Consider the following 12,282-nt stretch of genomic DNA (forward strand, 5'->3'; position numbering starts at 1 on the left):
TTATAATTGGATTTCAAACACCGGAGTGTAGTTTTCAAAAGATGGCTAAAACAGAGGAGAGGTAACCTTTTTTTTTCTTCCAATATTTGTCTCAATATTTGGAACAGAGCCACCAATCATTTGTATGTTAACATATACAGGTGTCATGTTCATTTCTAAAAACAGAGTTAAAAAAATACAATTTCTAAGTCCACATTGCCTCAATTTAATGTATTTAACGTAAGAGTAACGTTCTCTAAACAAAATTGAATTCATAAATTCCAATTTGCGGTCTCACCCGCAACCACGCAACTAAATTGCCACACTTAGCATCAATGCGTAAACTTTTCTTCTCCCCCTGATTTCCCTGAAAACTATAAATGAACAAAGAGAGTGACGGTACTGCTTTGACTATCAAATGGCCGCCACAGTCTGGATCTGTACGCATCCAAACCCGCGTCGTATCAGACCGTATCTCACGGCGACGGCGCTTTGCATCAACAAGTCAGAAAAATCACTCTTTGTGCTTATATTTGTTTTCGTCACTTGTCCGTCAAACACCCAGTGCAGATGTGATGTGTATTTTTTGGTGATGCCTAATGCTCAATTTGTAGTATATTAAGTGTCGCTATTGCAAAACGACTCCAAACGAAGGGATTTGGAGATCCGTAAGATTGCAATTTGAAGGTATATTCATTTTTGAATTTTTTTAAAGTGCTTCTGGGGAGTTTTTGGGGAGGTGTGTCTCTGTGAAAGTTGTCCCCAAGCCCTCCCACGCACTGCGGGCCCTCGACGTTACTGCTGGTTGGAGAAACTTTTTTTCTTCTTCTTCAGTCAAGGTCAGTCAAAGACCACTTTGAGGCTCAACTCCCTTGACAGTTACACCACGCAAGGTAGGTCTACTTCAAGGGTGTCAGACTGGGGTTGGTTCAAGGGCCACTTTAACGTCAACTTGATTTCACGTGGGCCGGACCATTTTAGATATAATATTTAGATTATTTTTTTAATAAATGGATTAAAAGAACTGGATTAAAAGCCCTGAATATTCAGTTTTTTATAGATCTAAAACAATGTTTATTTTAGTTTTTTTTAAATATATTTTTAGATTTTACAACATGATTTTTGAACTAAAAACACAGAAAAAAATGATTAAAAAATTACAATTATTGATTTAAAAGGGGAAAAATCAGGAAATTTAATATACATCTATACTCTTCATTTTAATTTCATCCTAAAACAGAAAGTTGGCACTCATGATTTACTTTCCCGGGCCATACAAAATGATGCGGATGCCACTTTGACACATGTGGTCTACTTGAAGGAGTTTCCAATTGTTGACAAATAGTACTTCTGTAGTAGTAGTTTTAAGAAAAGTCAATGTATTATTTGTCAGTTGTCAAGGATGGATGTGTCAGTCAAGCTTTTCCTTCAATGTCATTTCTTCCAATCGCCTCGAAATGAATGACTTTTATCTTGTCATCAGTGCATTTTTAATACACACATTGTTTATGGAATCATTCTTCATTGCATTGGTTATTGTGCAGTTGCTATTTTTTTATACAGTCAATTTCAAATTCTAGAAATTCCACATTTAAGCTGTTAAATTTATTGCGGTACGTAATAAGCCTTTTTGTCCGCTGACATCCTCACACTAACTTCATTCATTTTCTGTCAGGTTAACAGTGCCTTGTAACATGATATGCATTTTTCCCTTTATATTTTATGTTATTATATAACAACTTTGTACAGGTGAGTATGTTTTAAACAACAACAACAATCAATCACAGAACAAATATAGCCAAAAACAAGCAAGTGATGCATAATAGCATTCACATTTAGTGAATTGTACACTAAATTGTGAGTGATTGATTTAAAACAAATGAATCATAATTGGATTCAAAGGTATAAAAAAAGAGCAGCAATTGCAGCCACATTAAATACATTTTAAACATTGTATTTCACTTGTGTTTGGAGAGTGTTCTTTGAAATTAAAAAATATATTATTATTATTAAGGTGACAAAAAGAGACAATTTTGGCTTTGGCCGTGCTCAGAAAAAATGAACTGGTTTGACACCAGTCAGAACAAAAAGAGTTAAACCCCCAAAATGTGTGTTAACTCACTTTCTTGGGAAATGGGGAGTGAAATCTACCAAATATCAACCCAGCTTTCTCTCAGACAGCATGGAAGATTCTTCAGACCCCTCCCACTGGGTGTCTTCATCCATCCTGGGCCCAGACCCCCTGGCAGCCTTCTCCTCGGAGTCTAGTCTTCTTCCGCCGGGCGAAGACGAAGACGCCTTCTTCTCTAGCCAGGACACCGACTACACCAACTTGTCCAGCTTCTTCTCCAGCCCGAGTCAGAGTCGAACACCGTCCAGCTACAGAAACGCCTCCAGTCAGTGCTGACCCAAAACGCACCCTTTTAAGCACGACATACTTCCAAAAGGCTCTACCTGACCTGACCTCTCCTCTGTTTTGAAGTCCGCCAGGTGTTCGCCTCCCCGAGTATCCTCAGCAACCTCCAATTTCTGGACGGCTCGGCCAGTCACTCCCCGGGCTCGTCCTACAACGCTCCGGACACCACTTGGACCAGCAGCCCTCTGACCAAAAGCACCCACCCGACACCTTTGTACGCGGGGGTTTCCTCAATTCTCACCCCTTCCAGGGACGGATACTCGTCTCACAACGGGGACAACCGGGAGAGCCCTCAGCCTCGTGAGGCCCTCAAGTCCGAGCGCACCAGCCCGCTGGGGGGGTCGACGTCCTGCGGCGGGTTTTTGAATCTGACCCCCGCCGTCGCGAGCCCGTACACGCCTCACTCGCACATGCTGAGTCCTTACAACCCGTACTTAACGGGACCGCAGGAATACACGGCGGCCAACTACTACAACGGTCCCAGCGCTTGGATGAGCCCGGCGTACTCTCCAAAACTTTGCAACAAAATGAGAATATCCACGCCAGGTGAGAATCAATTTCACCGGACTGTCGCAATGCCCATTGTTCTTGATTTTGGGTCATTTAACCGGTACTCGGTCGTTTGGTCGCCGGTCTTTTGGTCGCCCGGAAGGTTATTGATAATTACCATTTAAATCATTGCTCAAATTCCCCAAATACAAACTGTGAATTATTATTTAGTCATACTTAATGCCCTATTACTTATTAGGCTAAAGAAAAGTTCCAAATTTCCCGGACTTTTATTGCGTTTTGTTGGAGAACTTGTTAAGACCCTGACTGACGTAGCTTCTTAAAGGGACAACGCATGTACATACAAACTCTTATACACTCACACGTCCGCTCAGTGAAACTGCTCAGGGCCATTTTGGCTTTTATTGATGTGTAGATCGTGTTGTTTTACCTTGTTTTGTCGCCGGTCTTTTGGTCGCCCATTGTTTGGGTCCGGGCGACCAAAAGACCGCGACCAAAAGTCCGGCGACCAAAAGACCGGCGACCAAACGACCGCACACGCATTTAACCGGTGCTTTTCGAGCACTCACGGGAAAAAAATACAAATTTCATGAGGGAGCTTTATTTGGGTGGCTCGGAGGAGCGAGTGGTTAGCGCGTCGGTCTCATGGTGGGAGTCCTGGGTTCAAATCCAGGTCGGTCTACCTGTCTGGAGTTTGCATGTTCTCCCCGGGCCAGCGTGGGTTTTCTCCGGGTACTCTGGTTTTCTCCCACATTCCATAGAAATGCATGTTAGGCTGATTGGACACTCTAAATTGCCCCTAAGTATGGGTACATAAAAGTAGTTATGAAAATTAAGTTTAATTAAGTAGAAAAGAAAGTAAAAATTATTTGGTAAAAATAATAAAATGCCTATTTTTTTTAAGAATATGTTTTTTTCTCAGCACAGTCATCTGTATCAGTGTTTCCCAACCACTGGGCCGTGAGCAATGGTCAGGTGTGCCGCGAGAAATTGCAAAAAGTAATATTGTGTAGAGTTTGCATCTTGTCGGGCCTGCATGGGTTTTCTCCGGGTAGTCCGGTTTCCTCCCACATTCCAAAGGCATGCATGGTAGGCTGATTGGATGCTCTAATTTGCCCCTAGGTATGAGTGTGAGAGTGAATGGCTGTCCGTCTTCTCGTGTCCTGCGATTGGCTGGCCACCGATTCAGGGTGTCCCCCGCCTCTGGCCTGAAGTCAGCTGGGATAGGCTCCAGCACCCCCCGCGAACCAAAGTGAGAATAAAGCGGTTCAGAAAATGCGTTTGATTTGGCAAAGCATCCCCACAATTACTTTGGCAACCTATATTTAAAAATGCTGTCATATACGCCTAATATTTACTGTAAAATTGGAGTGATAATGGGAATTTGCCTGAATTTTATGGGACGTCTCCCCACTTAACATTTTAAATTTTCACGCGATATTTCCACTTTTGCTTTTTCATCATCATATCTCAAGGCCAAGCTTTTTTTGTCGTCGCTTTCCCGTAGGACTTCACTTACGATGTTCAAGATGTAAGAAAAAAGTCTCACGTAGCTTTCCCACTTGCACGTTTGAACAGAGGCCAGAGAATGCGTTAACTGCGGCGCCACCGCGACCCCTCTGTGGCGCCGCGACGGCACGGGCCACTACCTGTGCAACGCCTGCGGACTCTACCACAAGATGAACGGCCAGAACAGACCCCTGATCCGACCCAAGAAGAGATTGGTACATTTGCGGACCGTTCTTATAACGTGGGCTTCCAAATATAAAGAATAACCACACACCACCCCTCCCACACACACACAGATTGTCAGCAAGCGAGCCGGCACCCTGTGCGCCAACTGCCACACCGGCACGACGACACTGTGGAGACGCAACGCGAACGGCGAACCCGTGTGCAACGCCTGCGGGCTTTACTTCAAACTCCACAACGTGAGTTATCCCTTCCTGACGTTTTGTGACTTTTAAGCCGCCAACGGAACGCTTCTTGCAGATCAACCGACCGCTCACCATGAAAAAGGACGGCATTCAAACTCGCAACAGGAAAGTGTCCAACAAGAACAAGAAGAGCAAGAAGGCAGCCATGCTGGAGGCCTTCGCCGAAGCCCCTCAGCCGCATTCCCTGGAGAACGGCGGCGGCGGGCCCTTCGCACTGGGCCCCGCCGCCCTCCTGACTTACGGCCACGCGCCCCACCTCATCCCGGGCCCGTCGCCTCTGCACGGCTCCGCCCCGTTGCCGTACTCGCACCACTGCAACCCGGGCATGGTGCCCACTTTAGTGTGAGTCAATCGGTACCGATGTAAATAAGAAGCAAACTGGATTTAAACTTGTCTTTTCTATCGTTCACGGCGTGAAAATATTTGTCTGCGATGTCACGGTCTGTTTACCGAATTTATCATGTACGCAGCAGGCAATAAAGAAAATGTGTGAATTCGTGTGTTCTGTTATCATTTCTGTCTAACGGTCAACCATTCATCCACATTTTTCTCGTCATGTGATCAAATTAAAGATAACTACCATATTTTCACGACTATAAGGCGCACCACATTATAAGGCGCACCCTCAATGAATGACACATTTTTTTCATATATAAAGCACACTGGATTATAAGGCGCCCTGTCTATTTTGGAGGAAATTTAAGACTTTTAAGTGCGCCTTATAGTCGTGAAAATACGGTATACTGTAAACTACACTTTAGGCTCCGGAATTTTTATCACGACAAGACTATGACAGCTTTTAATATCATGAAATGATGTCGCTATACTAAAATCAATCAAATCAAATCAAAAGCCTTTATTGTCATTATACACAGCTGCGTTATTGTCATTGTACACAGCTGCGTATAACAAAATTAGTGTTGCTACTCCACAAAGTGTGTTTTTCTCAGTAAAAACATAAATAAGTAATATAAAAAGTCACGGGCAAGGTAAATTCTAAAATAGTGCACAATCTAAGATATTTCACATTGTTATTGTTTTATTATTTTATTCTTATTATACCTTGACTTTCCATATGGTAGATTAATAGACAGATTGATATACATTTTTCTGAGGTTTTGGTATAATCAAAAAGAAAATAATCTTATCTATCGGCTATATTTTCTACCACATTTGCGCTGTAAGAAATTGTGAGTTGAAGTTTGGGTGGTCCATGCAATTTGAATTTTAAAAAATTGTAGAAAAAAAGCAAACTCAGAAATAGCATTTATATTTTAATAACCCATTGTTTGGCTATATTCCTCCCTTTAAATTGTGACTCAGATTTATTTTATTTCTTTTTTTAAATCATTCTAATTTCCCACATCTTAATTGAATACTTTAACTCAATATTTCAAAATAATAAAACATGCTTTACATGAAGAAACACCAATTTCAAAACGTTTCCCCAAGCGTGATATAATTGCCTTCTTTCCCATCATTTTTTTATTTTGCTTTTCCGTATTCCGTATCAGACAAATATTTAAAAAAAAAAACTATTTGAATTCAATGAACCGTATGCCATTTTCCATCTCTGAAGTGTGAATGTAAATAAATGAAAAAGGAAAAATGCTAGACTTATTCTTGTGAAATTGCTTGAAAACAAAAACAAAAAAAAGACCGTAGCCATATAGCAATGTTTGGTTGTACTTTCCATGGTGAAAAGCGCAGCAGCTTACACACTCATGAATGGGCACGGCTGATTAGTTATCAGTACAAGTGCAGACCCCCGGGCCAGTTACTACCTGCTACTGGCATCACCACACTCACACACTCCTTGCACTTGGTAAATGGGGGTCACCCAGTGCTACTATGCAAACATACAAACAGCACTTTAGGACTGTATTTTCTTACATTTATTACTGTGTGTTAAAATTACATTGATTTTGGTAGATGCAACCCTTTGATGCGCCACTTCTAATGCACAATAATGTCAAAAATGACCCACATTTATTTGTTATTTCATCCTGGATGAGTTATTGTTCAGTCTAGCTTTTGAAATCCATTCGTTTAGTTTATATATTCTAAAATATTCTTAATGTAACTTGATTTTTTTTTAGTAACAACTGATCATTGTTTTCATTTTTTTTTCATTCATGATGAGTCAAATTTCTTTATTTAACACACGTGTGTTAAAATGAATATGTATTTCAAAAACTTCTCAGGTTAAAACTTCAGTTTTGTCCTATGTTGTGTATTGCCAAATATGCTGCATGGGACAAATGACATATTTATTAGAAAACAACCTCTCATGAGCCCGTAAAAGTACAGAGAAAAGAGCAAATTTATATTCATTTATTCATTCATTTTCTGAACTGCTTTATCCTCACTAGGGTCGTGGGGGGTGCTGGAGCATATCCCAGCTGACTTTGGGCCAGAGGCGGGGGAAATCCTGAATCGGTGGCCAGCCAATCGCAGGGCACAGCCATTCACGCTAACGCTCATACCTAAGGGGAATTTAGAGTGTTGAATTAGCCTACAATGCATGTTTTTGGAATGTGGGAGGAATCCGGAGTACCTGGAGAAAACCCACAGAGGCCCGGGGACAACATACAAACTCCACACAGCTTGACCGACCTGGATTTGAACCCAGGACCCCAGAGCTGTGAAGCCGACGTCCTAACCACTTGTGCAGCCAACCCAGCAATCAAATGTATATTAAAATATGAAAATCAGCACAAATCTGAGGCTAGGAGTAGACGAGATCATCTTTATTTCAGAAAATGTACTTGTGCTATGTTTTGAAATGATGAATGATGTGACAATTATTATTATTATATATTTTTGGCATTAAATAATTGTTGGTAAATAATAGCAGCATTGCCCTTACACACATGTTTATAGTGGCATGCAAACGCCACACGAAGGACATCAAAAGACACTGCAACGAAACCATTGAAAATATTGTAAATATGACCGTAGATACCACATTTATGAGAGCTAGATTCGGAAAGTCGTATTCGATGGCGTTAATAACAAACTGTCATTTGAAACCACTTGACTAGTGGGCTCCATTTACCATGTTTGTCGGCACTGACACAAAATGGCCACGGCTGTCGCGATTTACTCACAGCGCACATTTCGGACTTTAAATATATCTATTGAACAACTATTAAACCAAAAGTGCCTTTTAACATGAGGTAAATCCAATGCCATAACATGCCGCCCTGCCATTTTTATTCAAAGTAAATTCTTAATATTTATTCTTGCCTTATAAAAAAGTGACTATTTTGAGTAATAATAATAACAACTTCCAAAATGAAATAGATGTTTTTGGAAACAATGCTTTTATTAAAAAAGTGAACATAGGCAATCATACATTTTCCAATGAAATATTGGTAATTCAATACAGGTTTAATACAGTTGCTGAAAAATATATATCTCTGGAACCGCATATTTAAGTAATGAACTAACAGATAACTGGGTCAATTAATGAACATTAATTATGTACAGTATACCAAGCTCCTGGAATAAGTGAATTTGTGGGCCAGGCTTTCATTGTTGTCCAATTAACTCATTAGCTGCAACTGACATTTGAATTGATAGTTCCCACTTCAAATGGATTGGTCGCTTATGCCTAACAATGGCAGCTAATGAGCATGCAAAGCCATTCTTTCAATTGGAGAAAATTGTGGTTATTATAAATCGAATGGTGGCTAAAAAAAAGACCAATTTGGACGGAAATGCATTTTGTTGGACAACTATGGAAAAGATCTTATAGACACTAACAAGGCACACCTCAAACGAGACACTATGAAGGGCTCACGTGTTTGTTTTCACCTTGCAAAGACAATTAATTGGGGTTTGATGGCTTTTCTGTTTGCACAGCTTCTTTCTGTGTCTCATCTATCTCTGGCGAATTGGTTGGCGACTTCTCCGTTGGAATCAAGTCACCTGGCGACTCGTTACCCATTGGCGTCGAGTCGGCTGGCGGTTTCTCTCTCATTGCAATCGGTTCCTCTGCCGACGGCGCAGAGTCGTCCGCCGGCGCCTCTGCCGACGGCGGCGTGTCGTCCGACGGCGGGGTGTCGTCCGACGGCGGGGTGTCGTCCGACGGCGGGGTGTCGTCCGCCGGCGCCTCTACCGACGGCGGGGTGTCGTCCGCCGGCGCCTCTACCGACGGCGGGGTGTCGTCCGCCGGCGCCTCTACCGATGGCGGGGTGTCGTCCGCCGGGGCCTCTACCGATGACGTCGTGTCGTCCGCTGGCTCTTCACCCGTCGCCGCCGGCTCCTCACCTGTCTGTGTCAAGTCGGGCGCCAGCTTCTCTCCCATTTCCGGCGCGTTACCCAACTGCTGGGATTCAGTCTTGTGCAGGTCTGCGTCACCGTTTCTCTTGGCAACGGGTGTATGCTGGATTTCAGGCTCACTGTCTGAATCAATCAGGATGGGCTCCGTGCATATGATCTTCACACTGGAAGAACCACTCTGAAGATTTTTGGTCATGCTTGGAACACCAGTCTTGAGTCCGGCACGCCTGCCCCTTGAGGTGCTTTTAACAGTGATGTCCTGAAAGACTATGTCGTGGCTCACGGTCTTGAGAGCCTGCATGTCAAATCCAAGCAGCACGGAAGGGTTGGATGTCTCGCATGCAGTCTTGCAATCCTTTTGCATAGTTGCGAACTGTTTACCGATGTCAGCTTTCCATATCCAGAGGCTAGCGGACAGTTTCTTTTCTTCTTCGGAGGAAGGGTACGGTCGGTGATTGAAGTAGGATGTCAGGAATTTTTTCCGAGCCTGTAATGTTTTTGGGTCATTGGCTCGATGATCTAGAGCGAGTTCTCCAGTACCAGTTCTCTTAAGAGGACCGGGTGGAAGCCTCCGCCCTGCGCTCAGTTTGATCTTCTTGGAGTAGGTGGCCACGCGTGTCGGTGGCCCCCCTCTCTTGAGCACGCTCGTTCCCGAGGCCGATTTGGAACTTGGACCGGACTGCTTCCTTCCTACCGCCCTGCACTGGACCAGATGCAGGGTAATTGTGGAAGCCACCATGTTGCTCGTGTACACGCCCAAGCAGTGGATGCACTTGAACGTCATCTTCTTTTCAACCGGATGCATTGTTTGTAGAACTTGATGTCGCTGCCTGAGGTGAATGGCCAAAGAACCCCCCACGTCGTCTTTCATTGCGGTGCAACAAAGCGGACACACATTCTTACCGGAGTCATTCACATCTCTGTCCGAAGATAACGGGCTTTCCCGCGCCTGACCTTCCATTTCGGAAACGGATGGCGTCCCAGACTGCTCTTTGCCGTCCGATTCTTTCATGTTAAAAGTGAGAATGTTCAGCTGAACATTTTGTTTGATGGTGAGGTCAAAGGTTAGCGGCGCCGAACCGGGCGGTCCGACGAAAGCGTTAAGGTGAGCCTGGCGCTCGTGCACGAGCAATTTCTCAACGCTGTGGAAAGCAGTGTGGCACTGTGGGCAAGTGATGCCGTGGATTAGCAGATGGTTGAGCAGCGAGTCGCTGGGAAGGTAGCGCTTGCAGAGCAAACACTTGCTGGTAAAGTTGTGGATTTTCATGATATACTTGGCCATTGCCCAAACTATCCTGGCCTTGTGCGCACTCTCAAAATGAGCGCTGTAGAGGGTCTCGGGAAAGAGCTCGTTGCACACCGTGCATATCTTCCATTTCTGCGTATGGGACGTGTTGACGCCAGCCACGTTGCCGTCAGACACGTTGCTGGGCGGGGCTTTGGCGATGGGCTGTTTGGCTCCGCCGGCAGACTGACTTTTAAAAGCCGGGGCCGAGGGCTTTAGGTAGCCAATAACTGGTTGCGCTTTGGAATTAACTGGGAGCGACGACACCCCATTGATAACCACCGACGACTTCTGGGACATTGACGGCAAATTGGAGGGAATGACGTTAGCGTGTCCGATCATGGTGTTCACCTGCGCGCCGATGCGCTCGTGGTACTCTATGACGTGCTGCACCAGCGACTCGTAGGTTTTACAGGTGAATTTGCAGCGTTTGCAAAGGACGGTGTCGCCGTTAAAAGCCGCGCCGTTCGGAACCGACGACTTGGGAATCAAGCGCAGGTACGGCGCCACCATCTGCTTAAAATGTTCACGGTAAATGTGTCGTCTGACAGCATTGTAGAGGCTGTCACGGTAAGTGCATTTCTTGCAATAGTACAAAGACCTCGGCGAACCGAGACTCAGGTTGTTGGGAGCCAGTTGTCTTTGTTTGATCGCATTAATCCGAGAAAGCTGTTGGTCCAATTTGTCCTTGTGGAACACCCTAACGTGAATGTCCAACGTTCTCTTGCTCCCAACAAACGTGCAGTGTAAACAGTTGAGAAGAACTCTATCCTGAAATAATTTCTTGTGCGTGTGGCGAAAGTGATTCTTGTAACCTGCGTAGGTTGTGCAAGAAAAGTGACATTCTCTGCAGCAATAAGGCCTTGATCGATAGTTCTAGACGAAGAAAAAAAATGAAAAATGAGTTACGTTATATCACGTGACCATTTTAACTTGAGTTTAGACAGGAAATATGTTTACCTGTATTTTGGAGTATGCACGATGCCAGACACATATGTCAGTGAAAAGGGTCTCATTGAAAATTTTCTCACTGGGGCTGAAGTCTTGGAATTCCTGCACATGTAAACAAGTATACGATAAATAGGAAAGAAAATCCAACAACGACTCTATAAATATTGAACAACTTGTATTAGAAATGTTGCAGAGTAGGGACTCACATTTACTGCCTCCTTGCAGTACTCCAATCCAATGTCTTCAAGTGCAACTTTTACTTGTTTCCTGGCTTTTCTGAGTTTCGGCAAATCGTTGACTGGGATTTGATACATTTCTCCTGGCGAACACAATAAGCAATGGTCAGGTGTGGTAATATGAATATAACGAGATCAAAATTGAACTATTACAAGGTTAAACTCAAAACATGATGAACCTTAAACTGTAGGCTATACTATTACAAGATTCAAATTGTGAAAGAGTCATTTTGTTGCTTATTTGTCTCTAAAATAAACTAGTTGTTCAGTTTCTAGGCCATCAGCTTTTGGCGACGTCAAGTTTGTGTGAGCACATTTTGTGTGTAATATTTATTATTTGTATTATATTATAAATATTAGGAGATAAGTAATATTTGGAGAGAAAAGTCATAAAATCATGCGATTAAAAACATTAAATTACTTATTTTTGCATCACTCGAACCGGAAGTTGTTCAGGGTCCGCAGACATCAACTTTTGGTGACATTAGGTCAGTGTGAAAAATTAGATTTTGGAATAATTTTGGAGGTGTATGTGACTCCTGATAAAACTTTGAGAGAATGACTATTGTTAATATAAGAGAAAAGTTTTAAATTAAAAGATTTTCAGATGGTGGTATCCCTTGAGATTTTTTCAATGCAAAAAAAGTGTGCCGCAGGTCAAAAAAGGTTGGGAAACACTGC

At 43.2% G+C, this 12,282-nt stretch overlaps 1 protein-coding gene and 1 pseudogene across 3 annotated transcripts; one reads left to right on the forward strand and one right to left on the reverse strand.

The window, feature by feature from the left end:
* The first annotated feature begins 794 nt into the window (after nucleotides 1-794).
* Nucleotides 795-5,336, forward strand: gata1a (GATA binding protein 1a). Of its 2 annotated transcripts, none has more exons than XM_077603031.1 (6): nucleotides 795-872; nucleotides 2,146-2,375; nucleotides 2,462-2,941; nucleotides 4,484-4,629; nucleotides 4,711-4,836; nucleotides 4,898-5,336. In XM_077603031.1, exons 2-6 carry the CDS (start codon nucleotides 2,162-2,164, stop codon nucleotides 5,186-5,188), a joined length of 1,257 nt encoding a protein of 418 aa, XP_077459157.1. In that variant the 5' UTR covers nucleotides 795-872; nucleotides 2,146-2,161; the 3' UTR covers nucleotides 5,189-5,336. The 2 variants fall into 2 exon arrangements, with proteins under 2 accessions (XP_077459157.1, XP_077459156.1); XM_077603030.1 differs by having other exon boundaries at nucleotides 801-872; nucleotides 2,157-2,375.
* A 3,338-nt stretch (nucleotides 5,337-8,674) lies between these two features.
* LOC144075250 (activity-dependent neuroprotective protein a pseudogene) lies at nucleotides 8,675-12,271 on the reverse strand (annotated as a pseudogene). The gene is made up of 4 exons (XR_013300520.1): nucleotides 12,267-12,271; nucleotides 11,572-11,685; nucleotides 11,375-11,467; nucleotides 8,675-11,290 (listed from the first exon to the last, which is right to left on the reverse strand). The product of XR_013300520.1 is annotated as an activity-dependent neuroprotective protein a pseudogene (transcript).
* Nucleotides 12,272-12,282: the final 11 nt, after the last annotated feature.

This window comes from Stigmatopora argus, chromosome 6 (genome assembly GCF_051989625.1).
Source record: "Stigmatopora argus isolate UIUO_Sarg chromosome 6, RoL_Sarg_1.0, whole genome shotgun sequence".
In the NCBI taxonomy this organism is placed as follows: Eukaryota; Metazoa; Chordata; class Actinopteri; order Syngnathiformes; family Syngnathidae; genus Stigmatopora; species Stigmatopora argus.

Bases quoted from the DNA above. Each gene is read 5' to 3' on its own strand.
- gata1a (XM_077603031.1), top strand. From the start codon at position 2,162: ATGGAAGATTCTTCAGACCCCTCCCACTGGGTGTCTTCATCCATCCTG. The intron at 2,376-2,461 runs GTCAGTGCTGAC...TCTGTTTTGAAG, and splicing joins CAGCTACAGAAACGCCTCCA to TCCGCCAGGTGTTCGCCTCC. The intron at 2,942-4,483 runs GTGAGAATCAAT...ACGTTTGAACAG, and splicing joins AATGAGAATATCCACGCCAG to AGGCCAGAGAATGCGTTAAC.